The sequence below is a fragment of the Trichoderma gamsii genome (genome assembly GCF_001481775.2).
Source record: "Trichoderma gamsii strain T6085 chromosome Unknown Scaffold_1.2, whole genome shotgun sequence".
NCBI lineage: Eukaryota > Fungi > Ascomycota > Sordariomycetes > Hypocreales > Hypocreaceae > Trichoderma > Trichoderma gamsii.
Window position 1 is genome coordinate 392,131 of NW_020171338.1, and position 19,866 is coordinate 411,996.

At 52.4% G+C, this 19,866-nt stretch overlaps 4 protein-coding genes across 4 annotated transcripts; 2 read left to right on the top strand and 2 right to left on the bottom strand.

Moving 5' to 3' along the window:
• Nucleotides 1-402: 402 nt before the first annotated feature.
• Nucleotides 403-4,089, bottom strand: TGAM01_v200114 (hypothetical protein; the record flags this gene model as incomplete). The annotated part of the gene is made up of 1 exon (XM_018804617.1): nt 403-4,089. The coding sequence occupies one exon, from the start codon at nt 4,087-4,089 to the stop codon at nt 403-405; it is 3,687 nt and encodes a 1,228-aa protein (XP_018662157.1).
• A 1,057-nt stretch (nt 4,090-5,146) lies between these two features.
• Nucleotides 5,147-8,153, bottom strand: TGAM01_v200115 (hypothetical protein; the record flags this gene model as incomplete). Its single annotated transcript, XM_024548483.1, has 3 exons — nt 5,147-5,609; nt 5,708-8,035; nt 8,104-8,153. The coding sequence occupies 3 exons, from the start codon at nt 8,151-8,153 to the stop codon at nt 5,147-5,149; spliced, it is 2,841 nt and encodes a 946-aa protein (XP_024406698.1).
• A 361-nt stretch (nt 8,154-8,514) lies between these two features.
• TGAM01_v200116 (hypothetical protein) lies at nt 8,515-9,461 on the top strand (the record flags this gene model as incomplete). Its single annotated transcript, XM_024548484.1, has 2 exons — nt 8,515-8,749; nt 8,839-9,461. The coding sequence occupies 2 exons, from the start codon at nt 8,515-8,517 to the stop codon at nt 9,459-9,461; spliced, it is 858 nt and encodes a 285-aa protein (XP_024406699.1).
• A 3,264-nt stretch (nt 9,462-12,725) lies between these two features.
• On the top strand, nt 12,726-12,917 carry TGAM01_v200117 (hypothetical protein; the record flags this gene model as incomplete). Its single annotated transcript, XM_024548485.1, has 1 exon — nt 12,726-12,917. The coding sequence occupies one exon, from the start codon at nt 12,726-12,728 to the stop codon at nt 12,915-12,917; it is 192 nt and encodes a 63-aa protein (XP_024406700.1).
• Between the last annotated feature and the right edge of the window lie 6,949 nt (nt 12,918-19,866).

The following is a 19,866-nucleotide window of genomic DNA, read 5'->3' on the forward strand; positions in this document are numbered from 1 at the left end:
ATATATTTGCGTAATTGAAGAAAGTTGAGAAAAGTAATTTGATGATTTATTCATTTAAAACATGTATAAGTTTAAAAGCGAAGCCAAGACAGAAGAAAAAATAATTTTTAGCTACCTCACTCCATGGCTATGCACCAAGTTATCCCTTCAAGTCCAAAAGATATAATGAAAACAGTAAGGCACTAAAACCCAGATTTGAGAAATGTAATTGATATTGTTGAAGGGGGGTATCAGACAAGAAAAGAAAAGTAGAACAAAAAAAATGGAGCTACAGCTTTATGATTGCTGAATCCCCATAATGTTAATAGTAACAGTTATAGAGCATAATGTTGATGAATGTTACATTCAAGGCTCTTTAAGAGTATTGTTTCCGTCCGGGGAAGAGTATAAACTGTCTTTCCATCATAGCCATAGAAGCCACTTGACGCCCCGCAACACACCCTTCCCAACACCAAGGAAGACGCGCAATATCATCACCATGAACCAGACGTACCACATGAAGCCCACGAGCAGCCACTCCACCGTCAGCCAGAGCCCGCGCCTTAGCCAGCGGAACCTCCTGCGGCGCGTCTGGAGCATCTTCTCCATGGTGTCGACAACGTGCTTAATCTTCAGGGGCTGGCCGAGCGCCAGGTCGCGGCTGATCTCGTCTGCCTCGTCGGCAGCGTTGCGGGCCATCTCGGACAGGTCGTCAGCGAGATGCGTGCGGACTTCCCAGACGCGCGTGCGCAGAGCGTGGACGGTCTTGTCCCTGAAGTAGTCGGCCGAGGATTGCCATCGCTGGCCCCACGACTGGATGGCTACGCCGAGTGTCTGGGCGGCGAGGGGATACATCTCGCAAAAGGGCCCTTTTTGCTCCTGAAGCTGGAGTCTGACCTGGACTTGGTGAGGAGTAAGCCTGGCAATATCTGTCCAAGGAACGCCGCCGGGCTCTTTCTGGGAGGTGGCTTCGTTCAAGGCGAGATTTTCCTTGCTGAAAGGCTTGTGCTGCTCGTATGCGCGGCGGTGCATCTCCATGGCCATGACGCCAGAGCTGAGTATCAGAGCCCGCATCCTGGCAACTTCGCGCTTCGTCAGCTTCGCCGGGCCGCTGTGCAAACCACGATCCGCAATCGACCAATTGTGGCCCAGCGAGCGTCCATGCTGATTATCCTTGTCGCTGAGTGAAATGGCTGAATTCAGACGCTTGTCTGCGTCTCGGACTCCGTCGGGGATGCTGTTGTTTAGTAAGGATTCAGGGTCAGAGACGTCTGAGTCTCCTCCTAGTCGAAGTTTGCGTGAAATCGGAGGAGATGCAGACGACGATGCGCTTCGAATGCTAATCTGAGGGGGCCGGAGAAGATCAAGCTCGCCGGGCCGACGACCATCAGCTTTGGTGGGCTTCTCTTCGCCATTGGCAAGGTGGCGATAGCTAGGCATGTGTCGGAATTCAGGCATCGTATCGAGGAAATGCTTGGGCTGCCCTTCTTGAATTTTTGTAGAGGGTTTCCGCGATAGAGTCATTGGTGTTGATCTCCGTCCTCTCATTCTATCGCTGTCGGACTCATCCGTCGTATCGAGATCTTGTGTCTCGCCAGCTGCGTCCTTTTTCCGTATCATGTCTCCCAGCTTTGAAACACCGCCTCGGAGCACATTGTCAATGCGTGGCCCTTTGAACATGCCTCGTAGGCCAACGCCTTCATCAGTTCGAAGCCGAGCGCTAGCCATTGGACGGAGATTCTTGCTGCTATCTGATCCTCCAGGGAGCAGCTTTCCAGCTGGACTAGACTGACGCCTGCCCCTGCCCAGAGTGGACGTCGAGCCTGAGCGTGCCAGATTGGTTTCACGTTTCGACAGTCGGCCCTCTCCATCATCATAAGGGTCGTCCAATAAAGGCCCTCCGCGAGCTTCGCCGTTCTTGTCACGCATCAGTTGTTTAATCTTGTTGATGGGGTTTCTGGTGGGAGATGCTGATCGACTATAGAGTGGCGAGGTTTCAGCACTGGCAACCGACTCAGATTTGCCATTGCGAATGGGTATGGCCTCTGGTGAGTTTGGAAGTGAGAGTCGTTTCCCTGGAGAAATGGAATGATGGTGGGCATCAACACTCGTGCGTGTCGGAGATCCTTGCTTCAGCCTGTCAAACATGGCAGCTCTGCGCTCGGAGTCGCTGATTTCCGCCACAGAAGAGCCTCTTCTGCTATGCAATCGAGACGGAGGCTGCTCAATGCTTCGGTCATCCGCGCTCTCGTTATGGACCAGAGCCGACTCTTCGAGTTCTCTTTCGCGAGCCTCTCTGGCCACCATCTCCATCATCTGTTTTTGGAGTAAATCATTCGAGTTGCTAGAGATGGTTCCCTTACGAACCAGCTTCGCCCTCTTCTTTGGCTCACAATCGCTGTCGCTACTTGAATCTTCCGAAGAGGAATCCTTCCCGTGGTGACCACCACCACCGCTTGCATGTCGATGGTGAAAGCCTTTTATGTTATGAAACTTCTGTTTGGCTCGATCCTTGGCACTGGTATGTGATAGCTCTGAGCGAACTTTCGAGAGTCCAAATTCCTTTCCTTCAGGAATAGTTTCAGTCAACTCATAATCCCTCGTTGTGAATGGCGAGATCTTGCTACTGGATTCCTCCACTTCTCGAGACAAAGGCCTGCTCAAATCAGAGGATACAGATGGAAATATTTTACGCCAATGGCGATCTTCAATAAGGTATTTGTGTCCGTTTTGCTCCAGCCAGTATGCGTCGGCGATGACATCGCAAGGGTCCAGAAACCAGTCCACTCGAGGCCGTCGCGGTCTGGCAGCAGTGTCCGCAGGCGAAAGCAGCATATCCGCCTCTTCGGCAGAGTGGTAGGGAGGAATGGAAGGCCCGTCATCAGCAAGCGGCGTCCCCACTACTGACTTTTGTCGGTAGACCGTATCAACCCACTGCCTGACGCTGTCTACATCGCTGAAGCCCTGCCGCTTTCCGTCGATGACCTTTCTCTCACGAGCCCGTACTTTGCGATTTCGAATGTATTGCAAGGGGTTGTACTGCCGGCCCAGCGTTACAGCGAGCGCTTGGGAGCCTACTCCAAACGGAGAATCTGGTGAGCTCCCCGATGTAGGCCTCTCGAGACCCGGCTTCAAAGGAGGCAGCACGTCAAGCAACCGTCTGTACTGCGACCATAGCTCGAGATGTACTTTGGCCTTGTGTGCTCTGGCCAGTGTCGACGCAGAGAACTGATACCGGTATTGCGAATCGTGGGCACCCTCAAACGAGGATTGGAAGTTTCCGCTGCCTCTCGATCCAGGGACCAAGGGTCCAGACGATGGTTCTTGGAGTAGATTGGGGGTTTCCGTCCGTGAAAACTTGCGCTGCTGCTGAAGATGTTGTCGGATATTATTCGAAGAGCTCCCGTCCGGTAGGGGGGCGAGTCGTGGAGGAGCGGCCGTTCTATGACCGGTTCGTCGCGAGGCCAGGCGCCGAGACTCGCTCAGACTGAGCGCCATATGCACAATCTGCGACGAATCCAGATCGGCTACGGGGTGCGGGTCTTGGTGGTGAGAGTCTGCGAGCATCCTGCCCTCGGCCGAATGGCCAGTGTTCGGCGGCGAGTTGGCAGGCTCTCCAGACGGCCGGATGGGCGCAGAGCTCTGTCGCATGCCCCGTTCAGGGCCGGGACCAGCCTCAAACGAAGCATCACGCCCACCACCCAGCTGCAGCTGCGGTATTGGAGGAGCAGGAGCCTGGGCGTGAGCAGCCCGCTGTCGACGAGATCCCAGCAGCCGTCCTCCCCCAAAGGCGTCGTGCAGCAGGAACCCGCCGCCCAGCCGGCCCTTGTGCTTCTTCTGCGCGCGCTCTCGCTCCTCCCGGTGTGTATGTGCGTGTCCGTCGTCCGCGTGCGAAGAAACTTCGGTATGGCTGGAGCTCAGGGGGTCGTGGTCGTCGTGGAGCAGGTCGTCGTCGTCCTCCCGCTGGCTGGTCGCAACGCTCGACTTGCCCATCTCGTGGCTGCTGTTCGGCCGTCGCTCTGGCGTCGCAAGGCCATCTCGTCGCCCGTCTCGGTGGCTAGCTGAGAAGAATCCTGCAGACCGCGGCGCAGGCATGTGATGATCGGCCATTGCGTCGGCACCGGCACATAGTCGCCAGCGCCGCCAGCTCTAATGTCCGTTGTTTGAGGTCGTCCTACTGCAGGCGCGAAAGGGCAGGACACATAATTAAGAATTACTGCAAGGATATAAAGAGTACAGGAACAAGGAGAAAGAAGAGAAGAAGATGATTAGAAAGAATTAAAAACTTGGCAAAACGTAGACGAGTTTGAGAGACAAAAGGGGGGGAGTTGTAATGAGGGGTGTTGCAAGTTCCGCTACCTGTAGGGATGGGAAACAGGCGAACGAGCTTCTGGTGATGCGCATCAAGCAAGGCAGTGGAAACAAGCACAAGGCTCGCGCTGCCACTAGGCTAAGAGCAGTCAGTATCCAGATGCTGCACAGATTGGCTGATCGCCCTCGGGACAAAGAAAGAAACTCTGCTAGCAGCAACAGCGTCTACAAGGAGTAAAGACGATCGATAATCGCCCCAATGCTTCGTCTTTCTACAAACGAGGCGCAGCGCAAGCCCAGATTTCACTATTAGGGACGCGCAACCAGCTTCGGGCTGCTGTTCTGCGCTCCAGTGGCTTTGGGGGCCCTTTTTTTGCGGCTGAAGCTCGGACATTTCGGGGCCTCCAATCTCCAAATAATCTCTGCGTGAATCAGGTCAAATCATGCCAAAATCTAGCGAATGCTTGGGCGGGCCTGTCCCTGCCTTTGGAGATGAGATCCGGTTTTTTTCTCTTAGTGCGCCCAGCATGTACGAGGATGTCACTGACACGCTCAAATCGTGCATGGCACATAAAAATCATGCACAAGCGCCATCTCGTCACGTCAAAAGCCTATTTGCTCGGCAAGTATGATATCAGTGCCGTTTTCAGACTGAGATCGCATCATTCGTGCAGCATTTTTCAGTCATTCATTTCATCTATCACTCTCGTATTCCCATTTTATGTTTATTCTTATTTCTTTATACAACAAATCTATCGTACACTCATTATATAACAAGCACCAAATACACCAAATATACATACCCCTACCCATGCCTGTACTTTACAGATTCTAGAACAGAGATCTACAGGGCACATCAGGCTGCCACAACCTCATCGCATCGTCCGCACAGCCCTTCCTCCTCTTCAGCAATATACTTCCAGCACCGGGAACACTTGCTCCCCTTTGGCGGCAGCACATGCACAACGCCCTGCACGCCGTCCACTGCAAACTCCCTTGAATAGCACCAGTCGTGACTCTCAGGCGCAAGGGGGCTGTTCAACTCCACCGATGACACCACAAACATGGCGTCCAGCTCGTCCAGGTACTCCTTCAACACGCCCGCCAGTCGGTCATCATTCACGGATATGTTGACGGAGCATTGGAGCGAGCTGCCGAGGGCTTTCGACTCTCGGCCCTGCTCCAACCCCGCCTTGACTGCGTCGTGCACGGCAGATAGGATAGGCAAGTCGAGACGAAGTTGCGCCTGATCCATTGTCAAGCGCGCGGGATCAATCACACGTGAGTTATAAAGCTGCCGTGCCGGATTCTCGAATGACCTGCGAGGGGGTTAGCGTTTTGTTGGAGAAAGACACAAAAAAGGGACCCTCTAGGCACCAATGGTGAAAGTGAGAAATCACATGCGGGCACAACTTACAAATCTTCTGCCATCCATGTTGGCCTGTGAGACCAGGCTTCCTCCACCAGCATCGGCGTTATCGGTGACAGCATTCGCAAGAATCCGATCAAGATGGGCACCAAAACACCGCCCCCGTCGCCGCAGTAGAGGCGATCTTTCAGCGCCTCCAGGTAAAACGCGGAGAGATCCGTCGCAATCCATCGGTTAATCAAACCCGTAGCCTTATGGAATTCGTAGTTGCCATATGCCTCCCAGACTTGGGCCATGACATCCTGAAGCTGCAAAATGGCAATCTGGTCAAGCTTTGTCAACGGTGCTTGAAGCGCAGACTGATGTAGTGATCCAAGGAGCATCTTCAGCGTTGTACGGTATTTGATCAGTGCACTGTGTATGGGTTGCAAGATGGATGCTCCCACTAGAATATCAGATGTAAAATCACTGCTTGCTGCCCAGAGCCGCAGGGCATCGGTGCCAAGCGCATCATATCGCGTAACAGTATCATTTCCTTTATTCTTAAGCGGAGGCAGAAGCTTGCCTTCCATGATTTCACTAGGACCGATGGTGTTTCCTAGAGACTTGGACATCTTCTTGCCCTGCGCATCAAGCGTAAAGCCATGTGTAACGAGTGTTCTGAATGGTGCAGCAATGTCAGCTCCAGACTTGCCATCTGCTGTTTGAGCAGCCACAAATGTCAGGAGACTTGACTGGAACCAGCCTCGGTGTTGATCAGAGCCTTCAAGGTAGACATCCACAGGACGTCCAATCTCTGTCCAGCTGCTTCCGCTGTCAAACCAAACATCCATGGTATCAGTTCCACGGCGATATTTTCCTTTTAGCGATGGTTCAATCCAAGTCGTATCGTCTGCGCTATCCGAAAACCAAGCGTCCGATGTCTTTTGTTCCATGACAGAAATGATGTGTTCGATAGACTCATCCGTCATGACTGCGTTTCCAGCTTCATCGTAAAGGGCCGGGATAGGCACGCCCCAAGATCGCTGTCTAGATATGCACCATTCACTTCGACCTTTGACAAAGCTTTCCAGACGAACCTTGCCAGACTCTGGGACAAAGCGCACTTTGCTCAATGCCTGCAAGGCGTCTTCCTTGATGCTGCCGACGTCTGCGAACCACTGTGCTGTAGCGCGAATAACGACTGGTTTCTTGGTGCGCCAATCGTATGGATACTTGTGTTGAAGTTTATGAGTCCAGAGCACATCCTCACCAACCAGATTCAGTACAGCTTGGCTTCCACCGTCAAGAATAGAGGGTGCAGACGTTAGTTTTTCAGGGTCATCCGGGTAAGCCTCAGGAGTAAAGTAGCCTTCATCCGTAATAGGTGCAAAAGCCTCAATGTCCAACGCCGAGCACACTTGATAATCCTCTTGTCCATGCCCGGGCGCCATGTGAACCAGCCCAGTTCCTGAATCAGCAGAAACAAAATCAGCGTGAACAATAGGCTGTAAAGTAGAGGAAGCCCCCCTCAGCTTATTCCGATATTGTAGACCCTTTAAATGTGAACCAGGAATCGATTTCGCAACGAGCACTGCGGAGGGTATATTCTTTTGCACCTCTTCGATACGGCTCTCCGCGACCAAGAGCCCTTCATTCCCAACTTGCAGTAACGCATATTCGAGCTCGTCGTGCACAGCGATCGCCTTATTGGCAGGAAGCGTCCAGGGGGTAGTTGTCCAGATGGCAGCATACAGTTGTCCTTTAAACTCGTTCAATCCGGGAATCGAGCTCCAGTCAGACATGATGGGGAATTTAACATAGGCGGCAGTCGATACGTGATCGTCGCGATATTCCAGCTCCGCCTCGGCCAGAGCCGTGCGTGACGATATCGACCAGTAAACCGGCTTGTGCTTGCGATATATGAGGCCGCTGCGGACCATCTTCTGGAACACGCGAAGCTGTCGGATCTCAAAGGCCCGGTCCATGGTAGTCCATTTATTGTCCCATTCAGACGCAACTGCAAACGACTGAAATCCCTTCATCTGGTCCAGAATCGTCTTGCTTGCCAGGCGCCTCGCAGACTCTCGAATCTTGGGCGGGCTCAGTCCCTTTGTGCCGCTCTCGCCGAGAGCTTTCATCTCAATGGGAAGGCCATGGCAGTCCCAGCTCGGCCTATACATGACTCGTCTACCTCCTTGCACCTGTATCCTGTTGATCATGTCCTTGAGGGTCTTATTGATCGCATGGCCGGCATGGAGCGGCCCATTGGCATATGGCGGGCCATCGTGAAGCACAAACGGGTTCTCTTTGGGTCTATTGTCTGTCTGCCACTTGTAGTAGCCGTCCGTACAGTCGCGCAGGAGTTGCTGTTGGAACTTTGGATTTGGTCGAGCTCTGGTTATCAGTCAAAGGTCAGCAAGCTATCATCTCGTGATTGTCATCTGAAGTTCGATCCAGCTTACGGGAAGCTTGAGCGGGGCAGCCTCAGCGTCGATTTCCATGACTTTGACATTTTCGTACCAAGACCATGCCGGATGACTGGTACGCGCTGGGCCTCGGGGCCTCACTGGGCAGAATGCGGCGTAATTGGCGGTCTTTGGCACGGCAATCCCAAGGAATAAAGGTTTTTTTTCTTCTAGCAGCCAATCTCTCGCGACATGCCACCACTCACCCCGCGCCAATTGCGATCCATTGCTCCAATTGGCCGCTATGGCGGGAGCTTTTACAGTGGCTGGACCCTGTTTTTTGGCGGACGAATGTGGAGCAGAGCCTCCATTACATCACTGGCGAATGAAGCGCGAGCGTTGACAGCTCCCTTTTCAACGTTCACGCTTTTTCACGATAAGCAGGCATTTGTAGTAGAAGGAAACAAAATGGCGCCCATACGCCGGTATTTGAGAATCACAAAATACTCTGTCCTCGAATGCAGGATATACTTGGACAACCCGGCACTGGCACAGTCATGGCTTCTGAATCCGCGAAATCCAATTCTCCCACAGGTCATCGAAGCCATCCGGCCGCTGGTGATACCGAAGCTACGTGAAGAGAAAGAAAGAAGTAGGAAAAAGAGCGCCAAGAAGAAGACAATCAAAGATGTCATCGTAAAGGGTAATTTGTCCTTCCTTCTCTCTATCCTTCTCTTGGCGCATTATATACCTGGTGCGAGCAAACAAGTAGAAATCCTAACTTGCTGGCAGATGACTTTGAGATATCCATGTTCCTGATGGAAACCAGCACGCGCCACTCTCTACTTTCAAAACACAAAGTCTTCCACGATAAAGGCCAGTCTACAATCCAATCCAACGCATCCAAGCTCATAGCGGAAACGAATTCCAGTCCTATCGACGTCGACGCCAGTGATTTCGCACCAATCCGCATCGAAGAGGACAGCGACAACGAGGGCATCGCGCTCAGTGACATTCCATCCGCCAACACTCGCCGGCAAGCAAAACGCCCACGGAGCAACACCATCGAAGACGACGACGAAGATGATTTGTTTGTAAATTCTGACGACGACAACGGCGATGAAGACGACGCCTCGGTTATCGATGTGGACTCGGACAGTCGCCGGCCAAAACGCCTCAGGGGCCCTGTGAAACTGCCCGCTTCAGAGTCCGAGGGGCAGTTCCACGACGACTACAAGAAGAAGCTCGCAATGGACGTGTCATATGAAGGGTTCGCGATTTACGGCCGCGTGCTCTGTTTGATCGTCAAGAAGAAGGACGCCAAGAAGACGGCGCAGCAGAACCTCGGGGGCCAGGCCAAGATGGAGAACTGGATCACGTCAACTCAGATTCCGGTCGGCGAGGATGCTACATGATCAAATCGAAGAAGGGAAAGAGAAGGGGGGTGTGGCTGGAAGCGAAGAAAGAGGAAGAGAAAGGGAAGACTCGGCATTGGTCATGCCAGTTAGTCTCGCGTATACTGAAAAACCTGAAGCTGAAGCTGAAACCACCACTTTTTGCGGTCTTTACATGGACACAGCTTTCGCATATTACACATTTGACTCTTTTACGGCGCCCATCAGCCACATGGCACAATTCATGGCATTGCAGAAAATGCGTTGAATCAAGCTCATGCCATCCAAGCACGGTTGAGCGCTCAAGCTGAGTAATGCTATGCAAAAGTGCCTCAACTCGAAATCGACGAAATCCACTGTTATAAATGCCCACTATCATGGCATGAAAGCTCCGGATCAGATCAGAGACCCCTGGACCAGACACTGACATCATAACGGGTCCCCCGACCACATGTCTTGCCGTTTCATATCGTCCGGGTAGCCCTACTATTTCTCAAGTAATGAGAATTGACGGATTGACATGCTCAGCATGCCTCGGTTCAACCGGGCAATGGATCAACAAATCGTCTGTTATCGCACCCATGCTCATCTTCAAACGTTTCAAACGGGCCATCCCGCTACCCTTGCCTCCGTATTCTCATGTACTTACACCGACCTACGTGTACACCTGTAAATCAAATGGTGGAGAAGAAGGAAAGCTATCATATACGGTATATAGATACTGGCCCCCCCAGCACAAAAAAAATGGCGATTTGTGCGGAGGTTATACTGTTAGCAGCAAATCGTCCATGCTGGATCTCTCATACCTGGCACGTCAGGTAGTCCAGGCCAGGCTAAATTAAAATTCCCGCCCTGCCAAGGTGCCATTCTCGTGTCTGATGTTGAAGGGTTTCCTCAGGTGAGAGTCTAGATCTTGGCCTGTTTGTTTGCCAGGTGCTCCGTACGATAGGCTGAAAAGGTGCCTCTCAGACCGGCGGGCTCTTCTTTGTATGTACATAGTAGCTCAACAGGGACGTTCATTTACACCAAGCGCCGTAATTGGCCCGTCAACGCGAACAGCCCGGGCCGTGATTTGATTAATTGCCTCGTCTCGACTCACCACGTGAGGCGAAACGACAAGGCTGCGTCGCATCCCATTGGCTGTGCAGAGCAACGGGAGCTGCCTCTGGCCATCTAGCCTGCATAACTCCGCATGTTTGCTCCGTCTTTTTCGCTGTCGCTCTTGTCCCCTCTGCTGGTGAGTAAAATAGGTACATGCACGAAGGTATGTTTTTGATATCTATCATTTTCAATCAGTTCGAGATAACGCATAGTAGTTGGGCAAGGGTATTTCGGGTCAATGGATCATGTGCGCATTCTGCTGCGTCTGAGGTGGCATGTTCCAATTTCGACGAGTCATTGGGCGCAGAAAGCACGTCACGTCACCGCAACTTTTGTTCGGGTCATTAATCTCCAGCATGTACAGTATCTATCCTTTTCCATGCTCGGGTAGGTCGCGGTAACAGGCCGCAGGGCGGCTATGAAGCTCGGCGGACGGGCTGGCGATGCTGATGGATACGGCCGAGCGCCGCAACATCTCGGCGGCTATCGTAAGACATGCTGGGCTCAGATGTCCCCATGTATTGCAACTCTACCCAGGTAGATTTGGCCGGCGGCAGTCTCGTCAGTGCCAGGGTCGAGCGTCCAACACGGCAGGTCGAAGGGCAAAGATGCAATTGACATGCATACAGGCGCCCATCGTACGGTTTGTTGCTTCTGCGTAGCATCGAGCAATTAAAATTAAAAAAAAAATATATATATGTATCTGTGAGTTCAATTAGACAAGGGCCAAGACGTTGGGGGCATGCATAGCCCCCCGCAGAGGGGTTTGCAGTTTGCAGGCTGCGCGCGGGAAGTGAAGAAACGGGAACATCGTCGAGCGCTGGTTTGCCGAGAATACCGCGCCAGCCATGCAATGCACAATGTGATGTACGGCATCGCTGCGCGCATGACAGGACCCCCGAGATGCGTGGATCTTGCGAGGTACATTGGGCGCAAGTACCGTTTGTCGTTGTCTGGTCGCGTACCTTGCTGCACTCCGCACCCTCCTGCCTGTCCGCAACTCAACGATGCGTTGTCAGACAAGACAAGACAAGCCAAGACAAGCGAGTCCGTCCATCCATCTCAGCAGACCCCCTGGCCAAGGTGTAGCTCCAGCGGGCTCGCGAGCTGAAGCTGTTGCTGGCTGGCCGTTCCTAGACCGTGGTGTGCGGTGGTCCAGTCTTCGTCTCGGCCACACAGGCGTCTGCGCGCTACACCCTCGCTAGCGGGCTCTCCCCTCCGCTAGCAGAGGGCAGAGGCTGAAGCCATCTCGAAACCGACGGCCGTGGCTGCGGGCTAGTGCAGCAGCGCGGCTTCGCAATCCTTCTGACCAGGCAGCGTAAGATAGAGTTTGCCGGAGGATCACTGAGCCGATGCCGAAGCGAGCAATCAATCAGTCAATCAGCGTCGCCAAGGCTGCAGCTGCTTTGCTTTGATTAATTGACTGAGAGGCAGCCTGACTCTTCCTCCATCCTCTGCCAATACGAAGCAGGGCCGTATTCGTTACACGCTGGAGTCAATGGCTTGCCTACCCTGTAAAAGGGCGGCAGCACCACGCCTCCTCCACGATCTGCCCACTTTATGGTGATTCGAATATGTATGATGGCATGATGGGCCTAATTGTGGTTTGTACCTTACCTGCGAATAGGTACGGTACAGTAGCGACGGGGGCGGATGGCCGTCCGTCTCGACGTAGGGCCGTGTTAGCATCAACACCGGACTTGCTTCTCCGCGCGCTGTCGTCATATATCCCAAGCCTGAGAATGAGGGGCACCACCACTACCAAAGTCAATGCGACGACGGCGCGAAACGAAATTCATCTCAATTCGGGGTAGTAGTGGTCGAATGCAATAGGCACTATCATCCATTCATCCGTGATGGGAACTCCCGATGGATGGGACTGCATTTAGTACCTCTGTACGTTCGAATACTGACTTACATCGCAGCAATCTACACTCGGCAGAGCTCGAACCACTCACGGCTCAATCGGATCGCGTACTGTCCACAGTAATCCATACTCCGAGGTAAGACGCAGTTACATCCAACAATCGATACCAAGACACAAAACGAGGCGAAATAACCGAGCCATTGACTTTCCCAGCAGTACCGCCAATCCCCGCACCAGCCAAAGCATCTTCTCGATCGACTCACACAAAAAAGGTTGCATCTTTCATTTCAGAAATTGCAGACTACAAAAGGTACCTGATGCCAAGGAAGAGGCCGCGAAACTCTAAAGCCCTTTCCGAGCAACAGTTATCACACACAGTCACACGCTTTTCGTCTTCGCTCCAGCGCCCTGGATCGTTTACCCCAACCAGCAGCACCTGCGATTTGCTGGAAAGAGGCGAGGTGTGGCATCCCATCGCTGGCCCGGCGATCGCCAGGGGGTTCGCTTGAAAAGCCACAGCACCCCTGTCTTCCACGTGGGATTCTGGTGGCTTTGACGGGCAAGATTCTCGTTGGTGGAGCTTGGAGCCTTCTTGGTCACTGCGCGCCGGCCGAATAATTTGGGCAAAAAAGAAAGGATTGAACTGATTCATTCACCCATTCAATTGCGCTCGACTCCACCTCGCCGAGAGCTAGCGATACCTATCCAGTAGGCTATCCATTGGACTTGTGGCGTCTGTAGTTCCATGCTTTTTTTTTTGTCCAAGTTTAATCAGCATTTACACGATCAAAGGCGTCAAGATTCACCCAAAACTCTCGCTTCCGAGTCGCTCCGGCGGACGCGTGCGCCTTGCTGACACCGTTACAGCGACAGCAACGATAGATCGGCTCCATAGCAGTCCATCGCCGAGCGAGCCGGATTTTCACTGAACAAAGTCGCAGTCGTCAGCCGTCAATCGACAGGAGAAAAAGTGCCATGGAGAGAACCGAGCCGGGGACAGAAAACGGCAGGTGTCTCGTGTGTAGTACGGGTACGACAACATATGGCGTGAGAGAGAGGAGAGCTGTGCGGGTTGTATGGGTAGCATGCGTCATGTAAGTGATAAGTGATGCTGTTTAAACGGAACCTATGCAGTGTTACGGTAGGGCACTCTACGATGCTATAATATAACGCTCACGCCACAAGGGATTGTACCGGCCCTCAGTAAGTTGAGCAGTGGTAGTGGTGGTGTTTAGTGATATCCCACAGGATCAATAATCAGCATGCCGGGCAGCTGCATAATGAAGGATGCGGTGCCTGACCGCAGGTGAGCGGCACGGCCAGCGCATTGCATCGCATCGCATCGCTTCCTCACAAGGCTCGACCACGATGCCTCCATTCAGCTTTCAGCTTGGCAGTTCGTAATATGCGTGTGGCTGTGTTTGGTACGGGAGGATGGGCTGCCGTGCGGCTGGAGACGAGGGTTCGCGAGGGATCTCCCGCCGTCGCATCGTGTGGCCGCAGCGATGCGCTGCTCTAGCGACATTAACTCGTCTCGTCCCAGAGCCGTCTGCCGTAGGTATACCGTTTGCAGGTGTGTTATTGGGCATAGTGCTGAAATCCTCCTGCAGCTGCGGGCGCGCTCAGCCGTCGCCGGCAGCTCCATGCCCTTGTAGCGAGATGGATGACCCAGTAAAGCGGTTTCACCCTTCAAGACAAGGCTGAGCATCATCGTGAGGATCCCCTGGTCCACGAAGCGCCCGATGACCTGGATTGCGCAATGGTGAGCATCGTCAAGGGCCCCAGAGCACAAGATGTCTCGCAATGCTCAGCAGGGCGGGTGTCTTGGAGTGACACGGTAGATCGAGCTGGCATCAGCAAACGACGCAAAAGACGCAAGGATCCCCGCAAACATGGCCGTGATCATCTGACGATGGACCAGGGCCGAGCTGGAAATCCTACCATGCACGGCGAGCCAGCTGACTCAGTGAAGAGGGCAGTATTGCAGTAGCCTGAGTGAATCCATGTCGCAGATGGCTTCGTGCAAGTACCAACAATTGTATATCCTGGTAGGTAGCACTATCAGTTTCTCTTGATTGATATTTGTGCTTACCGGTTCATCCATTGGGAGCTAGCATGGTGCAACTGCAGCGCGTCGCACAAGGTACGAGATGAGCGGTAGGCATATTGACGGCCTCGCCGTCTCGCCTAGCTGCCAAGCTTTTGTTGTCGAACCAACGGCCAAAGCTTAATGAAATGAGAAAGGGTGAAACAAAAAGGAGCAGAGGTTCGATGCCCTGCTAGAACTCTCATTCGAAGGGAAAATGGAACGACTCGACGGCCCGACGGCCTAACCAAAGCATATCGTGCCCAAGTGCAGGTGGTGGTTGCTCCCCGTGGCTGCTCGTATGTACGAGCTCGAGTTCAGGTTCAGGTACCGCGCAAAAGCAGGGCGGCATGGCAGAAAGCTTCAATGCTCCCTCGGAAAATGCGGAGGGCCGGCTCAGCGCGGTGATTGGCAGGCGCCAGTTTGCGCTAGGAGACGAGGCCCAGAGGGCTGGAAACCGACCCCCTGGAAGGGCTGGAGAGACAGCTGGGGGCCAGGGCCTGCACCGCTAGCGGTTAGCTGTGCTGTGCTGTGCTGGCTGATTGTGTCAACATTTTGCTCTGCTGGACGCGGCGTGTGCTCTGATTTGACACATCGATATTGATAGGGCTTGGAGCGATGCTACCCTCTGCTTACCCGGCGAGATCTGCCCTCTATATAGGCCCCAGGCACTGAGTTGGCAGTTTGTACCTGTAATAAAATGCAACATGAGCTTAAATGCGCGCGCCGTGTGTCTCAGGAGGTGGCAAAAACACGAGCGTGCGACGGGCGCTGGAATGGTGGTGGCTTGCTGCGCTGTATCTGTTGCTGGGCAATTTTAAATTGAGAAGCGTGGTCGAGAGGTGATGTGTCAGAAAGGCAGAAGATAGTAGATATCAGTAGACAGCACCTTGGAGGGAATAGTCGCTTTGCAGGGAGGTGAGGAAGGTTTCAAGGTACCTGCATAGGGGCGAGGAACAGGCTCACGGAAACCACAGGTCATCCAGAGAGCAGCGGGAAGGAAAAGTCAATTGCAAAATGAGCAAGGTTTCGGCTTATTTGTATGTTTCCCAACAAAGTAAAGAAAACTAACTAATTGATCGAAGAGAATTGGAAGATAGCGGTGTAAAAAGTCTTTTTTTTTTGCCATTATCTCAATCTTACAGTTCGTACGGAGCTATCGTCATATCAGCCTATTAAGGTACCTAATTTTGGTCCTCCCCCCGGCACGCCAGCCCACCGGTGATTTATTGACAAAAATTCCGTCTTTTACGTCGAAGATTACGGTGGATTACAATTCACAGTGGCTTCCTGTATTTGAAATACAAAACATGAAGATAATCCAGACGGCAGATCGAGTGGGAGAGAAGAGCGTGTGACTGCCTGTTTCATATTAGCTGCTAGTAGACAACTGCTGAAACAACAACAAAAGGTCACCACTACAGTTCAGTCATTCGGCGCAGGAGCTGCATCTCGGCGTCATGATCTGTCGTGATGAACTCCTGCTCTCCGCATGTAATTTTGGCTTGCATCTACTTGTACGAACATGCCTGTCCTACTCGCACCAAGGGCTGTCTGTCGTTCTTCTAGAAGGGATGGAGGGGGGGCGTGTGTAGCCACCGTAGGGCAAATCAATCCACCATCACTACGTTTCGGCACAAGGGAAGAAAGAAAAAATTAATTCAGATACCAACCTATTAGTACGGCACGATAATCTGCCCGCTGGCTCGATCAACTCGAAACAGCGGTGTACTGTAGTGCTCTGGTGGTTTTCTGTACTTTACTTGTAAGAGAGAGGCGTGTGGCCGCCTGGGCAATTGGTGCCGATTCGGCTGATGCCGCTTTGGGAGATTAAAGAGGAGCGCTAGTGGTGAGACAGCGTCGAGTCGAGCCAAGCGATATCACGAACTGCGCTGCCCAGCTTTTAGCCCCGAACGCTGCCACGGCACTAGGAAAGAGGAAGAGGCTGCACGTGCGTAGATACGGAGCCCTGGTACGAAGCAGTGCATATACTGTACATGCATTCCTTCCTGCAAGGCGAATCCTGCGGGTGCTATAAACGGTTCGCTAGCGGAGGATTGCGTGTGGTGGTAGATGTCATGATACCATGATAGTGATGCTACCCTATCATGATACGTTCTTGGTTGCCGGATACGATGCTGTCGATCGGGCTCTGCTCAAGGCATCCTTTGTGATTGCTGCTCTTGGTTTCTATTTACGAAATCAGCATACAAAGCAGAATGTACCGGCCCGAGGGCTTGAATCCTTTTTTTTTTTTGGCCAGCTAAACTAGCGGCGCTCTAGCCCAAAGCACACCGACTGCCGATCTGTCAAAGAAAGGTGAGATTCAGGATGTCTGGTGCCTTTTTTTCTCTTACATGCTACCAAAGAGTGACTACTGCCTACTGCCTAGTGACCAGTGCTAGGCACGAAGAGAGAAGGCAAAAACGGCGAAAAAGATGAAAAGGGTGGGTGAAATCACAGATGCCGAAACAGCCTTATTCCCGTCGTGCTTTCTAATACACATGTACAAGTAGTACCTATACTGTTGTAATCGTACGTCCACATACTCGTGCCACCGTTACCAACATCAAGCACCTAAAGTGAGACATTGGAGTAGGATCACAACGCCAAAGCGTAACATCTGCCTCCAAAAAATAAAAATAAAACCACGCCATCAATGTCTCACCTCTAACCTGCCGTGTGTCGTTATTTCGCATCACATGCGAGTACGAAATCAGAGCCAACATGAGGCTAAAAATATTTCGAACTGATAAGCAGGGCACCCTGCCTCCCAGGCAACAAATGACAGCCTATTATTCAATCCACACACGTCAAAAAAATGTCCAAACAAAAAAAAAAAAAAACGGCCTGTCAGGCTGGCCACCCCCCCCCTTCCAGGCCAGGTACCCGTCGCGGGGTGGCTCAGACACACGCCGACCAGCGAAAAAGGATGACGCCTTATCCGACTTACCGACAGCCCTGTCATGTCATCAATGTCTCTTGGTCTGTGTTTACGAGATAATGGAGAGCATATGCTAAGTAACGAGTCAAGTTAGATCACTGTGGCATCTCTTTCTTGCCCCGTGCGCGGCCAGTCTATGCTACTGAGTAAGGTAGACTCCAAGCTAGAAAACAAGATGATTCTATTTTTCCTTCTAGGCTCATTCATCGTGTTGAGAGAGGAGATGTGGCGAGTGGGCTGGGCCCCGGATATATCCGGAGGCTCAACTCTTTGCCCGAGCCAGAGACGAGTGCCCACTTTACTGGCGAAAAGGGTCGTTGGCTATCTTTTTCCCGTTTGTCCATCTTCATTAAGGGTCTCTCGGAGACGTTATCGTTGGTAGCCTTGTATACAAACGGGCCGGCAGTTTTCTTTTTTGTCCCAAATGATGAATTGCGAAAGACTAATTAAGCCGCATATAAATGCAGGGTGCAAATAAAACTAGCCCCAACGCATGCTGTGCCCGCAATGATCCTGGGCAAACAACCCAGGGCTGGCAGGGGCGTGTTGGGAATTTCCACGACATACTGTAAACATACAGGCCTACTGCCAACGCAAACCCGAGTAAAAGAAGCAAGAATAAAAAAAGAGGAGCCCCATCTCAAGTAATGATTTCATCGTTTGCCCCGCCCCGAGTGACTCTTAATTTGGAACGTGCATCGATAGACAGATGCATGTGTCCAGCGTAATCTTATTCTAAGCTACTCTCGTATGCCTGTCGGGCTATTTTTCTGGCGGGTAATGAGAATACTCCGGGAAAAAGAAAAAAAAAAGTCAATCCCTTGCATCTCAGCGCCAGAGACAATCTCCACATTATTTTTCAATATTAGAATAGCATTCTTTTCTTTTTGCTACTGTAAGTGAGAGCGGGGGGGAGCTTGGGGGAATTTTTTTGATGGATGTGCGCACCCCAATGGAAAAATTGGCCAAATCGGGCATTTGAGTGACAGCTTGGGGTGCATCAGACATGAGACTCGCATATTGAAGCTGCCATGTGAGTCATGCTCAAGCCAAGCCCGCATGCTGAAGCCCGACGATACGATGGGGGATAAAGATTGACCGTGCAGGGATGATTGGCGGTGTTAGTCCATTCGCTGCGCTCACACACACACACAAAATAATCACACAAATTCACTGCTGACGGCGGGCAAAACTACTGAATGGTAGTGCTCAGCCAGACGACTCCAGGTTCGTGGGAAACCCCTACTGTAAAGCTAAGAACGTGGCTTTAGGCAGGGCAAGGCTGCAGCGGCTCATGGAGGGCGAGACGAGCGTCCTACTGGCTGGTTTTGAGTGATAGATCGCCGCGGCATCTCGCCCCAAGCACATTTTGATATGCACAGACGGGCGAACTGTGATCTTAAACACACCGCATTAAGACGCTAACAACGGCCAGCACAGCAAAGCACACGCATAACAGCGCCAAAAAGTCCATGTCATCATCGACGGCTTTTTCATCTTTCTTAGCTTATTTTTGGGGTCCGCGGTAGCAGTCACGAGCACCAGACGACGGGACCGTAGGGTGGGGGAGCACAAGAAGGATCCATTTGCTCGCTGAGTAGCCGTTACCAAAGCCTCGGGCGGCTCGCTGAAAATTTTGACTCTTTTCTCATCTGTTGGTCGTAGTACTGTACATGGTGTTCCATTAATAAGATGGAGAACCGATTGCCGATAGGTTCACGTCAGGCTTTGACCGAAGCTCGGCTCTGCACCGTCCCGCAATGCGGTGAGAAGCGAGCTAGGCGCTTGAGTCGTGAATGGCATGCGTAGTGTAGTGCAAGTGGGATTTTTTTTTTTCTTCTCTTCGGTCTCCTCCCGGATAGCGTAGACGATCCTCTTGGCTGCTGCTGCGGTAGCATTTGCAATGGGTGTGTTATAGCCGGGCTCTGAATGGAGAGGAGAGACAAACAGACGAGAAGAGTGAATTGCTTTTAGCCCCAGGGTAGCTGAGGTAGCTCTCTTGATCGGGGTAGCATCCAGCCTCGGCGATAACATCGACTTCACGAGCAGGCCATGCATCTAAGCGCCCGCCAGGCCACGATCCTACATCGGAGAAGCGTACGTAGTTCAGTTCACTTCAGTCCAGGCGAGCGAAAGGTACTGTCCTTGTTGAGACGTCAAATGCAACACAAGACCCTGGGAGCTTCTCAACACTGCACCGTTTCACAGCTTGCCGATGGGATGGCTTGCCAGGGTCGATCAAACCGTCCAACCGTCTATCGATGCGAGCAGCTGACACAAGAGACGACGTCCAAAGCCCGACGCCCCGCAATAAACAATACATAATCGCGATCTACTTCTGTGGCAGCCCTGCAGATCATCCAGAAGGAGTGAAGCCCAGGCCTCTCGGATCGTCTGGCTCTGGCCCTCTGACGTCGCACTCGGACGA